The following is a 17,729-nucleotide window of genomic DNA, read 5'->3' as shown; positions in this document are numbered from 1 at the left end:
TATATATTCAGTTTATCATTTTATCCATTAGTCTCTTAAATACCAATTTCTATTACACTGAAATCATATGCAAGAGATATACCTGAAAAAGAACAATTATCTCATTTTAAATTTTCACATGGTGTAATTGACATCATTTTGTTCGTATTATCATTTTATGTATATGCTGGTGAATGTAAGAGATCAATTCCCGCCAAAACCACGTAAGGAATTATACTATCTTTGATTACACGATACTGGACAACAAATAAACCAAAAGAATTTACTATTAGCAAAAACAAGGTCATTCAGTCATACACTACATTTTGTCACCTTCAGAACCCAATCAGAATCGAAATGGAATACATACATTCTTAACACAACAAGATCTTGTCAAAATATAACAATTGCATAAAATGAAACTGGTGAGAAGCTTTCGCATGCTTCTCAACAAAGATTGGATGAAATTTGCATTAAAGAAAACAAACCCAAGTATGTATGCAAAAGCAAAGACAATAATTTTTGGAGAAAACACAATCAACACCGCTGTGAAAACCGATGACAATAGGAAGGGCCTTGTATCAAAAGCATTAGCCACATAATCTGATTAAAAAAAGAAACAGCTTCCCTGCTGCATGATACAATCAACAGGCATTGATCCAACTTGACTGAACCATCCAACGAATCAAAAAGCATACAGAAGAAAACAAACCCAAGTATGTATGCAAAAGCAAAGACAATAATTTTTGGAGAAAACACAATCAACACCGCTGTGAAAACCGATGACAATAGGAAGGGCCTTGTATCAAAAGCATTAGCCACATAATCTGATTAAAAAAAGAAACAGCTTCCCTGCTGCATGATACAATCAACAGGCATTGATCCAACTTGACTGAACCATCCAACGAATCAAAAAGCATACAGAAGAAAACAAACCCAAGTATGTATGCAAAAGCAAAGACAATAATTTTTGGAGAAAACACAATCAACACCGCTGTGAAAACCGATGACAATAGGAAGGGCCTTGTATCAAAAGCATTAGCCACATAATCTGATTAAAAAAAGAAACAGCTTCCCTGCTGCATGATACAATCAACAGGCATTGATCCAACTTGACTGAACCATCCAACGAATCAAAAAGCATACAGAAAAGTTGTCTCCTTTTAGCAGGAGTGTATCCTTTTTACTGTTGTAATACTTTTGGGTCAAGTTGTATACTGCCAACTTTCAAGAAACCAGAAGAACCAGATAACCCATTAACTTTGACTGGCATTGAGCCTACTGTAAGAACATCAATTGGTTCTCTGTTACCAATGCCAGATTGTTTTGTCTCAACCTGCTTAGGAGTAATAGTGACTGAACCGATCTTTAAGATAGAGGAAATATCTTCTTCATCAACTGCAATTTTCTCAGCTTGCTCATTTACATACTTGATGTTAGGGACATCAGAACTATTGAAGTTCTGTGCAGGGCTCGAAATTGGTATCTGTTTTAAGCTATCAGAATCATCCTTGAACTTCAAATTCTTCTCATATTTGTTGGGTGGTTTGCCAACAACAAAATTCAACTTATGAGGATCTTCCAGTGCTGGAAATGGTATGAATACTGGACTTTCAAAACTTCTGATGAGGAGCTTGGCTTTCTCATCCTGCATGATCTTCTGACGATGTTCATAATACATAAAGTCATCAAGCAAAGATGTCTTCAAGGTATGACTTTTGAATATTTTCAGCATTTCCAATCCTTTGCGATACGTTATCTGCCATGAACAACAACACTCAATACGCATAATTACAACTTAGGAAGCAGGACAAAAATAGACATGAATGACGGGTAACAAGCAAATTTTGTAAAAGTCAAAATGAGCCCCGAGTATACAATAAATTCATGCCATTAATCATGTATACTGCACTGCTGCACCCATCCCAATAACAACCGCATCCTAATATCAATTAACTCAAAAATTAGGTTTTATGAATCCAACAAACATCTAGTTAAATTTATACAATTGTTTTCCCTTCAAGCATATTTACTCCGATAAAACCTTAAACCAAACACCAACACCATTGCTATCCAAGTGTGCATCTGTATGTCCAGACAAGCAATCAAAACATATATTCATTGATTGAGTCAATCAATTGAATCATTGGAGAACTCAGCAATTAATTTAACAGAATAAGACACTTGAAAAATGGCAATAATCATTTTATTAGCAAACAAAATCAGTGCAACTATTCAGGTAACTATGTAATGTGGAAACTAATCTGAAGAGATAAACAATCTGAAATACTCCAGATTATAAACTAATCTAATGAGGTAAACCATAACATAATATAATATCAAGACATTTAAGATGCTGTTTTATATTCCAACATCGATATATACCTCTTGTGTATCTCTGCTATTAGTTACTGGCTTGTTTTCATTGTTCTCTAGTATAATGTGCCTAAAATTTCCATTTGGTACATCTTTTATCATGTGCCACTTTACAGGAAAGCTCCCACTCCATTTATCTTGCTGCCAAAAATCCATATCCTGATTAAAATCAACTGAACCAATCATCTCTGCAACTCCGCAGAATTGACCACTGGCATTAACCTACATAATGAAACCAGAAAAAATAAATATGTCAGTAAGAAAAACAGCAAGTTATTTAGCTTGCACATAAATATTAGAAACACAACGAAAACCAAAAAATAAATCTCATTAAAGACACCATCATACTTACAGAAAAAAATAGGAAGATAGGACAGACTCCGGGTTTTTCAGCTGATACTTTCTTTGAATCCTCATAAGCATTTTCCAGCTTCTTGTTTCCATGAGGTGTAGAAGACCACACATTGTATTTGATGCTTTTGTGCACATCATCCTCGCTGTATGATTTTATAACAAAAAACTTTGCATTATCATAGTCAAGAGGGAAATCCTCTTTGTTGTATTGATCGGTATAAATGATGATGTTCCCTTCCTCGTTACCACCTCCTACCTTGGTTGTATAAGCTTTCACGGACAGCTGATGTTTTGATCTACTAGTCCTAGGGCCTCGATTTTGCTCTCCCAATACTTCAGAGCTTCCATTTCCATCACTCGAAACTTTGCTAATGTCAGCCTTCGGCCTAAGTTTAGCAACTGCAGACTGCCCATTAGCATTTGATGCAAATTCAGAAAATCCACTTCTTGAAGAAGCTACTTTCAATTGATTATTATTCAATTGATTAGGATGAGAAATAACATTCCCATTAGAAATAGTATCTACAGGTTGCACTGAGCCATCAGAACTTCTACCCTACAATACAGAACATCATAACCATCATCCACTAATCCTGATCTAGCCATATCTACCACTCATGCTCTTGCCAAAGAAATAATGCAGATAGAAATATGTTCAAAACATCATAGTAATGTTACTTGGTCATAGAAATGTTGATTCTCACTTAATCAGCGACTGAAGTAGTACGGACCAAATTCAATTCAGATGTATTCTTAAAAGGAGGAAAATTCTTCAAAAAAAAAAAGAGGGAAATTATACCTGATGAACAGCTGATGAAGCTAAGTTGAGAAACCTACTCCCAGAAACACTTGCATGGGTCAAATCCTGTTTCCTCCCATCATTAGCTCTCAGCCCTTCTGATACCCTGGCCAAGGAACTTGTCTGATTTGCTAAAAGTTTTGACGAGTTCCTAGAAAAGTTACCAGAAGCTGAATTGAACTTATGTTTCAAACCTCTTCCATCAGGTCTACTGACAGAAGATCTGGTTCCAAACAACGAGTCGGCAGAACTATCAGGAAAATTGCCTTGTTGAACAACGGGAACATAAGCAGGTGAAGAAACATGATTTTGATAATTGGGGAGGGTGTAATAATGTTGTCCTCCGCCAAATGAGCCATCAACTCCTATCACAGCACCAGGTATGTACGGATTATATGGATTGTATGGAGACTGTGAATATCCATAGCTATAATATACATATGGAAAATTTTCATTTTGTACACCCTGGGATAAAGAAAAAAAAACCACATTAAAAATCAGCCACTGGCCCAAAATAGCACAACGAGAAACAGGAGTCAGACTCACCGTGTACTGAACAGCAGGGCCATCTGTACCAAAAATTCTTTGCTGGTCCTCCCATTCCCCGGGTGATTCAAATCCTAAATCCACCAAATAATATATCATCAACATGATGCATAAAATACCACCAAAACCAAAGAACTGGCATATACTTTTTAAACTTACCTGTACAGTAATACCCATAATTGGTGGCAGCAGGGTAATACATGCTCTGGTCAACAAACTCAGGGGCTCCTTCATTAACCATTGCTCCAGTTTGTTCAAAGTTTGGGCTTGTGAAGTGTGAATTTAAATCAGCACCTTCAATCTAAAGCCAAAATGATAAAATTACACACATCATCGACTATCATAGAACCTCAGTAGTGACAATACACAAAATTATTATTATGAATAAAATAATTAAAAAAAACTAGATACATCAAATTTCAAAGGCCAATAATCAACAAAATTCAATATAAAAAATTACCCAGTAAGCATCCAGGTTCCTAGTTTCGGAAGCATCATACATTTCCATATCACAACTGCCACCACTGAAGACAATCACAAGAACGAAACATAAGATTACATACCAACTCAAAAGGTATTGAGAAAATAACATCAGACATTAGCCATGATTTGCAATAATTAGAAATGTTAGTAGACTAAACTATAACACGCAAAAACACTCACAATGAAGTTCTCAATCAATGAATCAATATAATGAATCCCCACACAGATTACATTCAAGACAGTAAAATTTTGACAAAAGCCTACAACCACCAGCAACCCAATTATCAAATTTACCATTCTTATTAAGTAAATTCAGACATTTTTTCTAACTACATAGCCCAACCAAAACCTTCAAAATCGACATACAGCACAATAGCTTACAAATTAAAAAACCAATTCCGTAACAATAACAACAAATAAAACAATTCCGGAATCTCAAACCAAAAAATAAATGTCAACTATCAGCCATAAGCACAATCAAGGGTTCAAACCAACGAGGAAAAACCAATTAAACAAGGCCACGAAAAACAAAGAGGTGAAGAAGCATTCACAATTCGAGAATTGACAGCGCGTTTAAGAGATAGAACTTGGAGCGCAAAAATAAAAAATATGTTAAGCAGATAAAAGTGCGAGAAGCTAATTACCAAAAAAGAAGAAGAAGATGTTGAATCAATTCATATTTTGCAAAGGAGAATTGGAATTGAAGAGTGCTAATTGCATCTTGTGATGCGAATTACGAAACCCTAAACCATTAACGGAAACGGTGAAGCATTTGGTAAACCAGAGACGAGTGGAGTATAGAGAGAGAGAGAGAGATTCTGTCACTATTTAAGATACGAAGCGTTTTGCTGTTTCTTACTACTCATTTCTCTTTTTTATATTTACTGAAATAGCCTTATGTTGCTTCGGGTACAACGAAAATGCCACTTGGGAAATGTCAATGCCGTTGTTTTGGCTGCTTGGAGAACACGCTTGATCGACTCCAAAATAATTTCTAAAATTTCAAAAATAAATGTTTATATTGAATTTATGGTATGCTTGGGTTGGAAACGGAAGAGAAGTAGAAAAGTATTTATTTAAAATATGAGAGAGGATAAGACCAACAAAAAACAAATGAGAGAGGAGAGGAAGAGATAAATTTCAAATGGTTTTATGTTTGAAGTAAACAAATAAGATAGGTTTTTAAGTTGGTTTTGGTTACTTATTTTTTCCACCAAATCCTCTTAAAATGGAAGAACATAATAAATTTTAAAGAGAATTTTATTTCTCCCTATTCTCTTTTTTTTTTTTTTATGTTTTACTTTTGTATTTTTTTTCTTTCAAAATTCTCCATTATACTCTACTATAAAAATTTATATATTAAAATGTCTTACCTTTTTATATTTAAGAGATCCTGATAAATTTTATTTTTTTAAAATAAATAATTAATTATTAATTTAATAAATAAAAAATAATTAAAAAACCAAATTATATTAATAAAATCAAACAAAATACATTTAAATGAAAAAAATACATAAAAATTAATGTGGTTGAGTTAATGTGTCAAAAGAAACAACGTATTATATTATTTTAACAGTTATCTCTAATTTCTTCTCTTGATACCATGTCAGTTTTACAACAACAATAGAATGGAAATTATGAGGGATTTATTAAAATAACATTATTTGTTTTGTTACACATACTCAACTACATTAACTTTGCATTTTTTTATATTTAAATATACTTTTAATTTTTGCAATTATAATATTTTTTAATTTTAGTCCTCGTAAGTTTTTTTGTTTGGTTCATATTTCTTCAAAAATAGTTTTATTATAAAAAAGTTCTTTCATCCAACTTCTATTATAAAAACAATATGTGTGTATTGATAATTTCTCTAATATAATTTTGTTTATACCAAACTATAGTATTGTTTAGCCGATGACTAGGTAGTCGAATTAAGATTACACAAACTAGGAGTAGTAGAATGGAATTAGGCAAAACAAAAGAAGTTCCAAGGAGGTAGTGGGATTGTTAAAAGCTAATAAAACCACATGGAAATTGATATAATTCAAACCATAAGACTCTTGATCCATGTTTTTAACTCCCGCTAACTGAAGTGAATATTAACGCATAACATGAACATGAGTGGAGACGCATGCGTGGATGAAGGAACTGTCACGCTACGAATTGGAGGGAGATCAAGATCAAATGTGGGACTCTATGTACATCCATCGATAGGCCAAAATACGCACTATCTGTGAGATCAATCGAACGAGACGAGTCAGTACTATATTTTGTAGGCCACGATGTCTTGGTCAATAAGATTAGTTTTGTCTATAAATATTCATTTTGTACATTTTAGAAAGACACAATCAATCAAAATTATCATTTTTTCTCGCAATTTATCATTTATCATTTTGCTTTACGTTTTCATTAGTTTAGTAGCTCACAAAAAAACTCAACTTCGTACTTAATACTATTTGGAAGAGTTAAAGAACACACGTTCAAATGACATAGTTTCTTTCTTGACATAATCGCTTCAAACAAAAAAAAAATCATTAATCAAAAAATATTATAATCAATCAAAAGAGGTCTTATACTAAATATTTTAGCAAACATTATTATATTTAAAATATCATAGTTAATTGTTAATATTTTTAGTTAATCTAATCCTACAAGTTAATGTAAAAAAATCAAATATGTCTTTACTTTGTATAAAATTTTTCTTTGATATTTAGTTTCTACATTAACTTTTTTTTTTAACAAGATTGTAATCTTTGTTATATATTAAGATAATTCATATGTATCTTTCGAATTTTTTAATTATATTTTAGGAATATGGTTAGAAATCCCTTACACACACAAAAAATTGAATTTTTTTACAATTAATAAGTTAACTGTGAAATTCAAAGTGTTAAAAGTTTCAGAAATCAAAATAAAAGCAATTAAGACTTCGAAATTGAATTTTAATTTTTTATTTATAAGAGAAATTTGATTTTTTTTTATATGAATATATCTTATATCTACAAAGTTTGATAGCATTTTAATAAAGTCCTAATTTACGTTGATTTGATGAAGATAAAATCTATTAGCTAAAAATCTTATTGGAGTTAAAAGTGGAGAAAAAAAAATTTATAAATAAAAAATAAATAAAATTTTAATGAGGTTAAAGAATATATAATCCGTGCTCCAAATAAAGTAGCAAAATATAGAACTTCTTTCATGGTACTTTTGGGCTTTTGGCACGTTCAGTAAGTTCATTTCGAAGCCTTTTGTATACTTTTATTCACTTCTTCTTCCCTTCTCGTGTGCATGTCATGTCATTGGTGCATTCTATTCTATCGTGCAAAAAATTTCAAATAGATCAAATAGGTAAATTGATCCATATTTAAACTTTTGTCGTTACAAAGCATCACAATGTATATTAATTTTCGTATGAAATTTAAATTTTTTATAGATTAAATTTTTCATAATTAATTCATATTGAGAAAATGATATTGATGTGAGATCAATGTAAATAAATTACATGATCAATTACACTATCACATCAAAATATATAATAGCAAAAGTTTATAGATGAACTATTTTAATTGATATTTTATAATTTCTAAAATATATTTATTAATTTATAAAGGTTGATAATTAATTTTACTGATATTTACAATTTCAAAGAACAATTTACCATTTCAATAAAAAAATAAAAAACTTTGAAAATCCACATTTGGAAAACTTTAGAAAATGCAACTAAAAGAATTACCCCACTTGTAAACTTTTTTTCATTGAGAATGAATGCGCAACTCATGTCGACGAAGGTGCAGAAGCATTAAGCAAAAGTGAAAGTGGATGCTTAGTCCTCAATATTAAGGGGGATTATTCTTGGAAGCACTTAACAATAATGAATATCTTTCCATCCACTCCAATAAGATGTGTTTATCAAGGCTCCTCTTAAATTTATTCCCATATAAAAAAGGACAAGATAACAATAGTGATATCTATATTAGAAAGAAGATATAATTCACATGGGAGGTGAGTGGTATTAGAGGGGTGTCTTTTTTTATTGTCCAAAATATTCTCATGTAAAAGCTAGAGACGGTACGAAAATCTATTTAAGGGTGATATCTTCCAATTTGTGTACATGAATAGAACATGTGACAACATGTTTAAGTGACTTATGTACTAAATGTGTCATTCCGTTGGTAATAAATTAACGGATATGTGTGTTGTGTTGTAATTTTCTCTAATAATTATAACTATAATAATAATGTAATAATATTATTGTTACTGCCCATATCATAAATAGCTAGGAAAATAAAAAATATATGGAGAAAACTAGGCACAAATTTGATTCTTCCATCCTTAAATCCAAATAAAAAATACTCAAAAAAAAAAAGTGTAGGTGTTAAAACTAGCCCAAATCTGGTATAAAAAAAGGTGTTGGACGGGAACAAACTAAAGCGCTAGAGGTGTATAACTTCACTACTGAAGGTGGTTAAAATTTGATATTTGAGGTAAACTAGAATCTTATTAGTAATTTCTCTTGAAGCAAAACTAATTTCACAAGGCATTTTCGAAATTTAGTAATTTCTCTTTTATGTCGGTTTTCCATTTTAAAATCCATCAAAACCCATTTTCAAAAAACCCTCTACAACGAAATCACTTTATAAGTTTTGGATGTTGATAGTGGTGTTTGGAAACAAGGTTGGAGTGTTGATTATAGAAATCATGAGTAGTGATAATGACAAATTGAATGTACTCTGAGCTGTTGGATTTGGTAGGTTGAACATGAAGATGCAAATGAAGTTAGAATTGCCCTGGGTTTCCCAAGTTTTCTAAATTGAAAATTAAGAGAGAAGATGATATTGTTAGAGTTCTTAATTTTTAAATGAAAAAAAATAATAACAAACTTATTTACATTTTAAAAGAAAAATTACTTAAATGAAAAAAAAAATGGTTTGAATTATAACAAATAAATAAGATAAAGAAGTTTTTACTTTTTAATAAATTAATAAATAGAAGAGTATATCATGTACTCCAAAGTTTGAAAACACTTCAACCCTATATAACATGTAAAAAAAAATTCTCTCGACTCTCAATATTTGTAAAGTTGTTATATATATATATAAAAGAGTGAAATTTATAAATAAAATTAAATATATATATATATATATTAAAATTAAATTAATTAATTATATATATATAAAAGAGTGAAATTTATAATTAAAATTAAATAGTTAAACGGAGTAACTTATAACAAAATTATTCATAGAATCATTGGATCACAATTTTATATATTCATGTAAAAGTAATTTCATCCATAATAATGAATAGACTAATACATGTCAAATTATTGATGAAAATATGAATTTATTAGAGAATTAATCAGCTTTGTTAAAAGCTACAATTTTATTAGCTGGTTTCCTAATAAATTCTTGAATGAAAAAAAAAAACAGCCAGAATCACTTTTCCCTTCAAAAGTATGTATCGAATCAAATTTAACTAACCTTAAATTTATATAACATAGGAAACAACGTGAATTTTTACCACTTAATTTATATTTCTAATGTCTATCTTTTTACCACTAATTTATATTTCTAATGTATATCTTTTTACCACTAAAAGACGAGAATACTATACACTAACAAACCCTAAACGACATACAAGATAAAACATAAGTACCACCAAAGTCAGGTGACTTGATCTCTAGTCTATTACAATAAATGATAATATGATCTATTACATCTGTTTATCCCAACTCCACAAAATTAATAATACAACCAAAATAATGCCTTCGAATTCACAAATTAATGGGAATTAACTACGTTGCTACCCCCAACCCAACCCATAAAAAACATAAAATCTCACTCAACATTCAGCAACGCTGCATTATATCATATTAGACCGTTTGTTCAAATTTCTTACACTCTTGCAACTTTGAATCAGAAGATGAGAGAGGTTAATATAGCCACCACTGTCGAAGTGCATTTTAAAAAATTGTGATTAGAACTGCTGCTTCAAATATCAGAAGCTGGTTGATGACTAACGTCCACTACAGCCTCTGGATTATTTGGGCCAGTGCTCCCAACAACAGGTAGCTGCTCAACATGTTCTGTTCCCAAAACAGAATTATCTTGGTTACTGGCAGATTTAGGGAACATTTTAGGATCAGAAGCTCCTGCTTCAGGTGCCACAAAATCGCTCTTATCAGAAAATTTTGACGTCCTAACACGTCTTTCATTCTTGGGGCTGCGGCTCCGGCTATAACTTCGATCACGGCTACGACTCCGACGTGGACTACGACTACGACTATAGCTGCGACTGCGACCCCGAGACCAGCTGCGACTTCTACTGCGACCCCTGCTCCAGCTCCTACTTCTACTTCTGCTGCTGCTTCTGTTAATATCCCATGTTCGAACTCTTTCAGGGCTACGACTGTAACTTCTGCCTCTATTTCTGGAAACATCTCTTCTGTTATCAAATCGTCCACGTCCACGCCCTTGTCCGTTGAACCGATCACTAGGAGCACCGCGATCACCCCTGCCCCAACCAACCTGACCCCCACGAGGAGGACCACTAAATCCTCGACCCCTGCTGCCCATCCTACCAGGATTGGAATCACCTCTTCCACCTTGTGCGCCACTCATGCCAACACGACCACCGTCCCTCACGCCGAAGCCCCCACGACCACCAAAGCCACCACCGTCCCTCATGCCCCCACGGGCACCATTGTCCCAGCGCCCCCCAACACCACCACCACCAGAGTCAAACCGACTTATCCCGCCCCTATCCCTTCCAAAGTTTGGTGGTCCCCGTGAAGCAATCTGTCTTAACTCCGGAAGCACATGCTGGTTAGCACCCTCCAAAACTTTGATCAAATCACCAGCATGTTTCCAATCCTGCTCAGAGAAAAAGGTATATGCCACTCCAGTAGCACCTGCCCTTCCTGTTCTTCCAATTCGGTGGACATAGTCCTCAACACCAGTGGGGAAATCATAGTTGATCACCACCCTATGATGTAAAATGTTCATAAAATTTTAAACAAAACGAAGGCCACAACATACCAACTAATAAGATCATCATTATCTAGTGCATAGACACACCATTTAAAAACGACAAATGACTGCTTCATATATAAAATTGAGAATAAGCACTTTAAATACAAAGAGGCTAACCTTATATCCTTAATATCAAGACCACGGGCAGCAACGTCAGTGGCAACCAAAATTGGAGACTTCCCAGTCCGGAACTGACCTAAAACCCAGTCTCTCTCACCTTGAGACTTGTCTCCATGAATTGCAGCTGCTCCAAAAGTTCGGCCAATAGTGCGGGCAAGTTGATCACACAACTTTTTTGTGGAACAAAATATTATGATCTTAGAACCTCGCTCCTGGGATCGGAGGATTTGCTCTAAACGCCTCTGTTTCTCCATTTGTGGGACAACTTCAACATACTGCCAATTTACAAATAGCGTTTAAGCAGGTAAAGAAGGAATTTAAGTCTCCAAGAAACAAAAACAAAAAATGTATTATTCTGAATTTGGAACAGACTTCATTGGCAGCAAATAGAAGTCATAATACAAGGGGATAACAAGTAAGAATATGTTGATTAAGCAATACAGTCTAACTAAGCTGGAAAGATAATGCAACTAAAAACAGATCAGCTATACACAGTTAAGAGGACGTTTATCAATTTCAACATATTGCCTGTTTACATATCCCTTTTAAGTGGACCATCTGAAAATTCCTATTCCCATAAATACAAAACAGAATTCAGTTGGTAAAATTTATACATGGTGTATTTATTACTATATATGACACTTCAATACCTGTGAGAACACAGCAATTAATAGTCACAGAATAGAATACAAGTTGACCACAATGACAACTTTGAGATTTCAAAAACATTGACGAAGCAAGATAAAAAAAAGAACTGTCCATTTAGCAGCAACTTTGAGATTTTAAACAAGTGGGCATTAATTGAATACCTGTGTGATGGATTTATTTGCAGCAAGCTCGTCTACATTTCCAATGTTAACCTGAACAGGATTAACAAGAAGATCGCCAGCAATTTTTCGTACTTCTTTTGGCCAGGTAGCAGTGTACATGAGCGTTTGTCTACGTGGAGGAATCTCATTCACAATCTTGCGGATTTGAGGCTCAAATCCCATATCAAGCATTCGGTCAGCCTCATCAAGCACAAGGAGTGAAACTTGCCTAAAGTCAATTTTTTTCATTTCAAGTATATCATTGAGCCTGCCAGGTGTGGCAACAACAATGTCTGCTCCCCGATCCAATTCTTTTAACTGAAGGGCTTTAGGCGCTCCACCATACAAGCACTGCAAAAGGAAACAAGATCAAGAGATGCACCAACTGATCAAAGCTGATACAAATAGACTAAAACTCTACAACAAGAATGATAGAAATACTCGGAACAAACCGTGCAAGATACTCTTGAAGACCGTCCAAATTTGAAGACCTCCTCTTGGATCTGTGTTGCAAGTTCACGCGTTGGAGCCAAAACCAAGACGGTGGGGCCATTCAGAGAATTATTATGCCGCTGCCTAAGAAGACTGAAGGCTGGCATTAAGTAGCCTAGTGTTTTCCCAGAGCCTGTTTTGGCAATTGCCACTATGTCTCTACCCTGTATGGCAATAGGCCATGTTTGAGCCTGAATTGGTGTTGGATTCGAAAAGCCCGCAGAAAAAATCTGAAATTAAAGCATATGCCATGCTATCAGACCAATTAATAGTGGACACATCCAACACCTTTAAATTTAGAAAACACAATTGCATTCAATGGTGTAACAAACAAACAATTTAGCAAACAATGAACAGAAGGACCCATAGGTTGTGGTTGCTTACTGAAGCAACTTGAGGCAATAAAAAAAGGCAAAAAAGACACAAGAGGCGGAGCCAATAAGCAACAAATCCCAGGTCACATAAGCTGAAATTTGAGTGAAGGGCCATCCACACTTATAGAAGATGCCCATGAAAGGCTCCAACCATCCTTTTTGCAGGCTCCAAAAATCAGGATAGTAGTTGCACGTGTAATTGTGCCAATAGCAGATTAGCAGTGCAGCGTACGACATATGCTCCTGCTCTGGAGCAGATATCGCACCTGCGACAAGAGTTTAAAAGTAAAATTTAAGTTAAAACATTGAGGAAAAGGAGTGCAAGTGGAAAACCATTACTTTCCTAGGAGCGCCAAAGCATCCAATACCATACAACATGACAGAAAAAACTTACCTCTCTCAATATCTCTGGAGGGAACCCGGTAGCATCAAATGTCATGAAAGGAGGTGGAATGTTGTCACCCTGTCCAAAAAGGCGTAAATACTGAGAAACAGACCATCATAATTCCAACATAGGCTAGCCTAATCTAATAAAAAAGACATCTAATCAAAATTTTACTAAAATAAACTAACAACTACTAATTTAATTAAAATATATGAAGTAAAATTAATATAAATTTAAACATAAAACAGATGAGTCCGTTCTAGAAGAAAAAACATTTGCATCAAGATCTCCACGGAAAAGCACAAACTGTGCATCTAGAAGAGATGATATTACATGTACAAAATATAAAGCCATATTATTGATGGTTTCATTCTCTCCATTGGAGCATCATAATTCTAATATATACGCAAATCATAATATCAAGTATGCCTTGTGTGGTTCAAAGGCTTGGTCTATATAATATTATCAGTTTCAGATATTAAAATAAGCAGCAAATAAAACTGCAAAAAGAATAGTGCAGACCGTTGCTGTAACTTCATGTTGCTGACAGTACATTTCAACTGCTGAGAGATCAGTAACATCTGAAGATCCACCATAAGGAGGCCTCGTGAAAGAGTTACTTGAAAGAGCAGAAGGTCCTCCTAATGGAGGAGTGAACATGTTATTCATAGCATTCCCAGTAATACCACTTCCATTTCCACTTGGCAGATTATTTTGAAAAGGGGCATTGCCAATCCTCATATCCTGCAACGATATTTTACAGAATCATCGATGAATGAACTATTTCATTAGGATATCAAACAAGCATTATCAGGATGAATACAATGAAGAATTAACTTAATAAGTACAAGAATTCAGGAAAACAGGTAAAGCTTTGACACATGCATTATCGACATAAAATAGTGTTGAGGTAGTCAAATTGAAAGGAACTACTAGGCACAAGAAAAGTGCCAAGCTAAAGGGGCATTGCTTTAGGCATTCCTTTGGGCACCATTGCCTATATTAACTTTTTCTGAGATTTTTGTCATATAGTGCTAAATACTCTTGTTTCATTGTGTTTTAATGGAAACATGGTTAGCAACAGTTTTCAGACAAGTGCACTTTTTGAGGGTGGGAAGTAGTATGAGGGTTTCCCAATAATATATTAACTCGTTATTTTAAACAGCTATGACATCTTACTAAATATTGAAATAACTTGAAAACATCCGTCTAACAATAAAAAACCAACCACCCATGATTTAAACTACAAAAGATGAAAAAGTACCTGCTGATTTCGGGAAATCGACATCTGGGTCATATCAGGCTGCTGACGACCCATTGGCGGCATCTCTTTGTTAGAATTATAGTAATAGTCATTACCAGGTCTACCATGTACATTGTCCTCGTGTCCCATCTTTTGGGGAATAGGGTGCACATTGGATGGATGACCATGCATCATTCTGGGGCTCATCTGGTTTTGGAAGTTAGGACCATGTTGGTAAAATGAATCAGAACCACCCTGCTGTGACTGCATTGTCGGGGAAGGCTGTTGTATGTGGCCTGAAAAGCCCCTGTATTGTTGTGGTTGGCCAGCATTAACACCGGGATTAGGCACTTGACCAGAACTAACTTCAGCATGAACGTTCTGGTTGTTTTGAACAGGCAAGGCACTTCTTTGTTGATACTGCGATGGTGAGAACCCTACTTGGTTTCCACTTTTAAATTCTATATCATCCACCTTTGGCACCGCTGTTTTAAAATCTTGTTGATTTTCAAAATGCTGGTTATGTATGTTATGCTGATTCTGCTGGGAGTTTGGTTGCCCAGATGGGAGCATGTTTGGCTGAATCTGCTGGGAGTTAGGTTGCCTGGGCGCAATCATATTTTGCTGATATCCCATATAATGCATGTTCTGGGGAGTGAACTGAGGCGCTTGCGGTTGCACAAGATGCGAGCCGTGATCCTGCGAATTTCCTTGCCCAAATTGTTGTGGACGAATCACCTGCTGAGGGATCTGATGATGCATTTGCTGAAATTGCTGTCCTTGATACTGCATCATTTGCTGCCCCTGAGGCTGCACCATCTGCGGTCTAGCTTGGTGTAACCCAGGTTGCGAAGCCGGTTGTGCAACCTGTGAGTTCTGCTGCTGTGGCACAACCTGAGAAGACTGCTGCTGAGTTGCCTGTACCAAATGAGGACTCTGCTGCTGTGGCATCGGTTGTCCATGCTGTTGAGCAAAGTGACTCCCCTGCTGTTGTTGTGAGGAATGCACTTGCATCATCTGTTGCCCATGCTGTTGCACCACTCCAGCAGGTGTCATCGGATGAGCAACCGGTATAGGCGCTAAACTCGGCGCAGAAGCAGCAGGCTCAGGTGGTGCCAAGGGAGGCGGCTTATCATATTGAGTAACATTGGTATCAGGATTCCAATAGTATAACAAACCAGTACTTCCATCAATCAACCCCTTCCACGGCGTCGGAAGTGACGGATCATCGGGTGCATATCTAGGACCAAGCCCAGCAGAAGCTGCCTCAGTTGTTGTCATTCCGAATTTCGAATTTCAAATACTCTACAATCATAAAACATTCTTCAAATTTCAAACAACATAACACAACATTCACAATCCATAAACCCCCAAAATCAATCCACACCCAATTGCACAAAAGCAAACAAGATTGAATCTTGATCTTACCCAAGATGAATAAATAAGTACGTAAAATCAATAATCACTATACACAACAAAATCCGATGGCTATTTTAAACAATGAAAAATAAAATCAACAATTTTTAATCCTTCATTGAATAAATAAATTAAATATAAAAAAAGACCTAAGAAATCAATGAACCTAGAAAATAGCAAGATTATTATGAATTATGAAAATAGTGAATAGAAAACTGAACATACCTTAGGTGTGTGAGAATCTAGAAAGGTGTATTGTTAATGATGAGTGTTCATGATGGTGTTATCGTGTAAAAGGATGAAGGTGAAGTAAAACAGAGGCAGCGTTTTTTTGTTGAATGAAATGTTTTGGTTAATTAGGTTAGGGTTGAAATAATAGAATAAATGAAGGGGACAGTGGAGAGGTTTGCGAGTTAAGCCGACAGTGTTACTGGACCGTTGGATTGAAATATCTCGATCGACTTTTCGACGATCATGATCGCTGTTTGTTTGTGCGACTTTGCTATTATCATTATTCCAACCATCGTGATGGTTCTCTCAAAGCTTGATTCCTTTCAGCTTTCAATCCTTGCCGTTCATTTTATTTTACCGTATCTCAACAATATAATATGGATAATTGTTCATGTAGTCACTTAAATTAATTTTAAATAATAATTTGATTTTTTATATTTTAAAATATTAATAATATTATTTTTTTAATAAAAATTATTAAAAATTTTAAATAAAGTCTGTAAAATTAATTATTATATTTAATATAATGCAAATTTCATCAAATTCACAATTCAAATATTTAAATAAACTCATATTTTCATTCTTTATTTGATAAATTTGATGTTGTTGGAGATGAAAATATGAATTTATTTGAATATTTGAGTTATGCGTTTGATGAATATATTAATTTTTTTGAAATTGGAATTGAATTTTATGGTTTTTTTTTTAAGATTTTGAAAGAATTTTCTAAGTTTTTGTAAATAAATGATAAAATTGTTAACATTTTAATATACAAATGATCAAATTGTTACTTAATATTAAATAAAATACTAAATCGAGAAGAGAAAAAAAATAATTAAAGTATTACCTGAAATTAAGTTAATATATCACATTAATAATTACGTTTATAATATAATAGTATTATTAAATTCATCACAAATATATATTCACTTGAAATTGAATATATGAGAAAGTTGGGTGACAAAATTGATTTAAAATTTAGATCTAGTATGTTCATTTTTGTTAGATTTAATTTCTCTTATATTTGAGAATGAAAAAAGTATTCATTTAAAATAATAATATATAATTTATAAATAGATTTATGATAATAA

The 17,729-nt window shown here is 34.0% G+C and overlaps 2 protein-coding genes across 2 annotated transcripts; both read right to left on the bottom strand.

The window, feature by feature from the left end:
* Window positions 1–476: 476 nt before the first annotated feature.
* LOC101488552 (YTH domain-containing protein ECT2-like) lies at window positions 477–5,385 on the bottom strand. The gene is made up of 8 exons (XM_004486458.4): window positions 5,182–5,385; window positions 4,515–4,578; window positions 4,214–4,355; window positions 4,055–4,128; window positions 3,509–3,973; window positions 2,708–3,265; window positions 2,365–2,577; window positions 477–1,738 (listed from the first exon to the last, which is right to left on the bottom strand). Exons 2-8 carry the CDS (start codon window positions 4,560–4,562, stop codon window positions 1,163–1,165), a joined length of 2,076 nt encoding a protein of 691 aa, XP_004486515.1. The 5' UTR covers window positions 4,563–4,578; window positions 5,182–5,385; the 3' UTR covers window positions 477–1,162.
* Window positions 5,386–10,189: 4,804 nt separating this feature from the next.
* Window positions 10,190–16,790, bottom strand: LOC101488221 (DEAD-box ATP-dependent RNA helicase 40). The gene is made up of 8 exons (XM_004486457.4): window positions 16,633–16,790; window positions 15,013–16,296; window positions 14,271–14,492; window positions 13,758–13,826; window positions 12,950–13,219; window positions 12,498–12,848; window positions 11,686–11,963; window positions 10,190–11,521 (listed from the first exon to the last, which is right to left on the bottom strand). Exons 2-8 carry the CDS (start codon window positions 16,270–16,272, stop codon window positions 10,528–10,530), a joined length of 3,444 nt encoding a protein of 1,147 aa, XP_004486514.1. The 5' UTR covers window positions 16,273–16,296; window positions 16,633–16,790; the 3' UTR covers window positions 10,190–10,527.
* Window positions 16,791–17,729: the final 939 nt, after the last annotated feature.

This window comes from Cicer arietinum, chromosome 1 (assembly GCF_000331145.2).
Source record: "Cicer arietinum cultivar CDC Frontier isolate Library 1 chromosome 1, Cicar.CDCFrontier_v2.0, whole genome shotgun sequence".
NCBI classification, from domain to species: Eukaryota; Viridiplantae; Streptophyta; class Magnoliopsida; order Fabales; family Fabaceae; genus Cicer; species Cicer arietinum.
This window is presented reverse-complemented; position numbering and strand designations above follow the sequence as displayed.

What these genes read in the sequence shown, in the direction of transcription:
- LOC101488552 (XM_004486458.4), bottom strand. Translation starts at nt 4,562, where the DNA reads ATGGAAATGTATGATGCTTCCGAAACTAGGAACCTGGATGCTTACTGG. An exon ending in GGAACCTGGATGCTTACTGG is followed by an intron (nt 4,356 to 4,514) that starts GTAATTTTTTAT and finishes TTTTGGCTTTAG; the next exon opens with ATTGAAGGTGCTGATTTAAA. An exon ending in TTATGGGTATTACTGTACAG is followed by an intron (nt 4,129 to 4,213) that starts GTAAGTTTAAAA and finishes TGGTGGATTTAG; the next exon opens with GATTTGAATCACCCGGGGAA.
- LOC101488221 (XM_004486457.4), bottom strand. Translation starts at nt 16,272, where the DNA reads ATGACAACAACTGAGGCAGCTTCTGCTGGGCTTGGTCCTAGATATGCA. An exon ending in CGATTTCCCGAAATCAGCAG is followed by an intron (nt 14,493 to 15,012) that starts GTACTTTTTCAT and finishes ATATCGTTGCAG; the next exon opens with GATATGAGGATTGGCAATGC. An exon ending in AACATGAAGTTACAGCAACG is followed by an intron (nt 13,827 to 14,270) that starts GTCTGCACTATT and finishes CTTTTTGGACAG; the next exon opens with GGTGACAACATTCCACCTCC.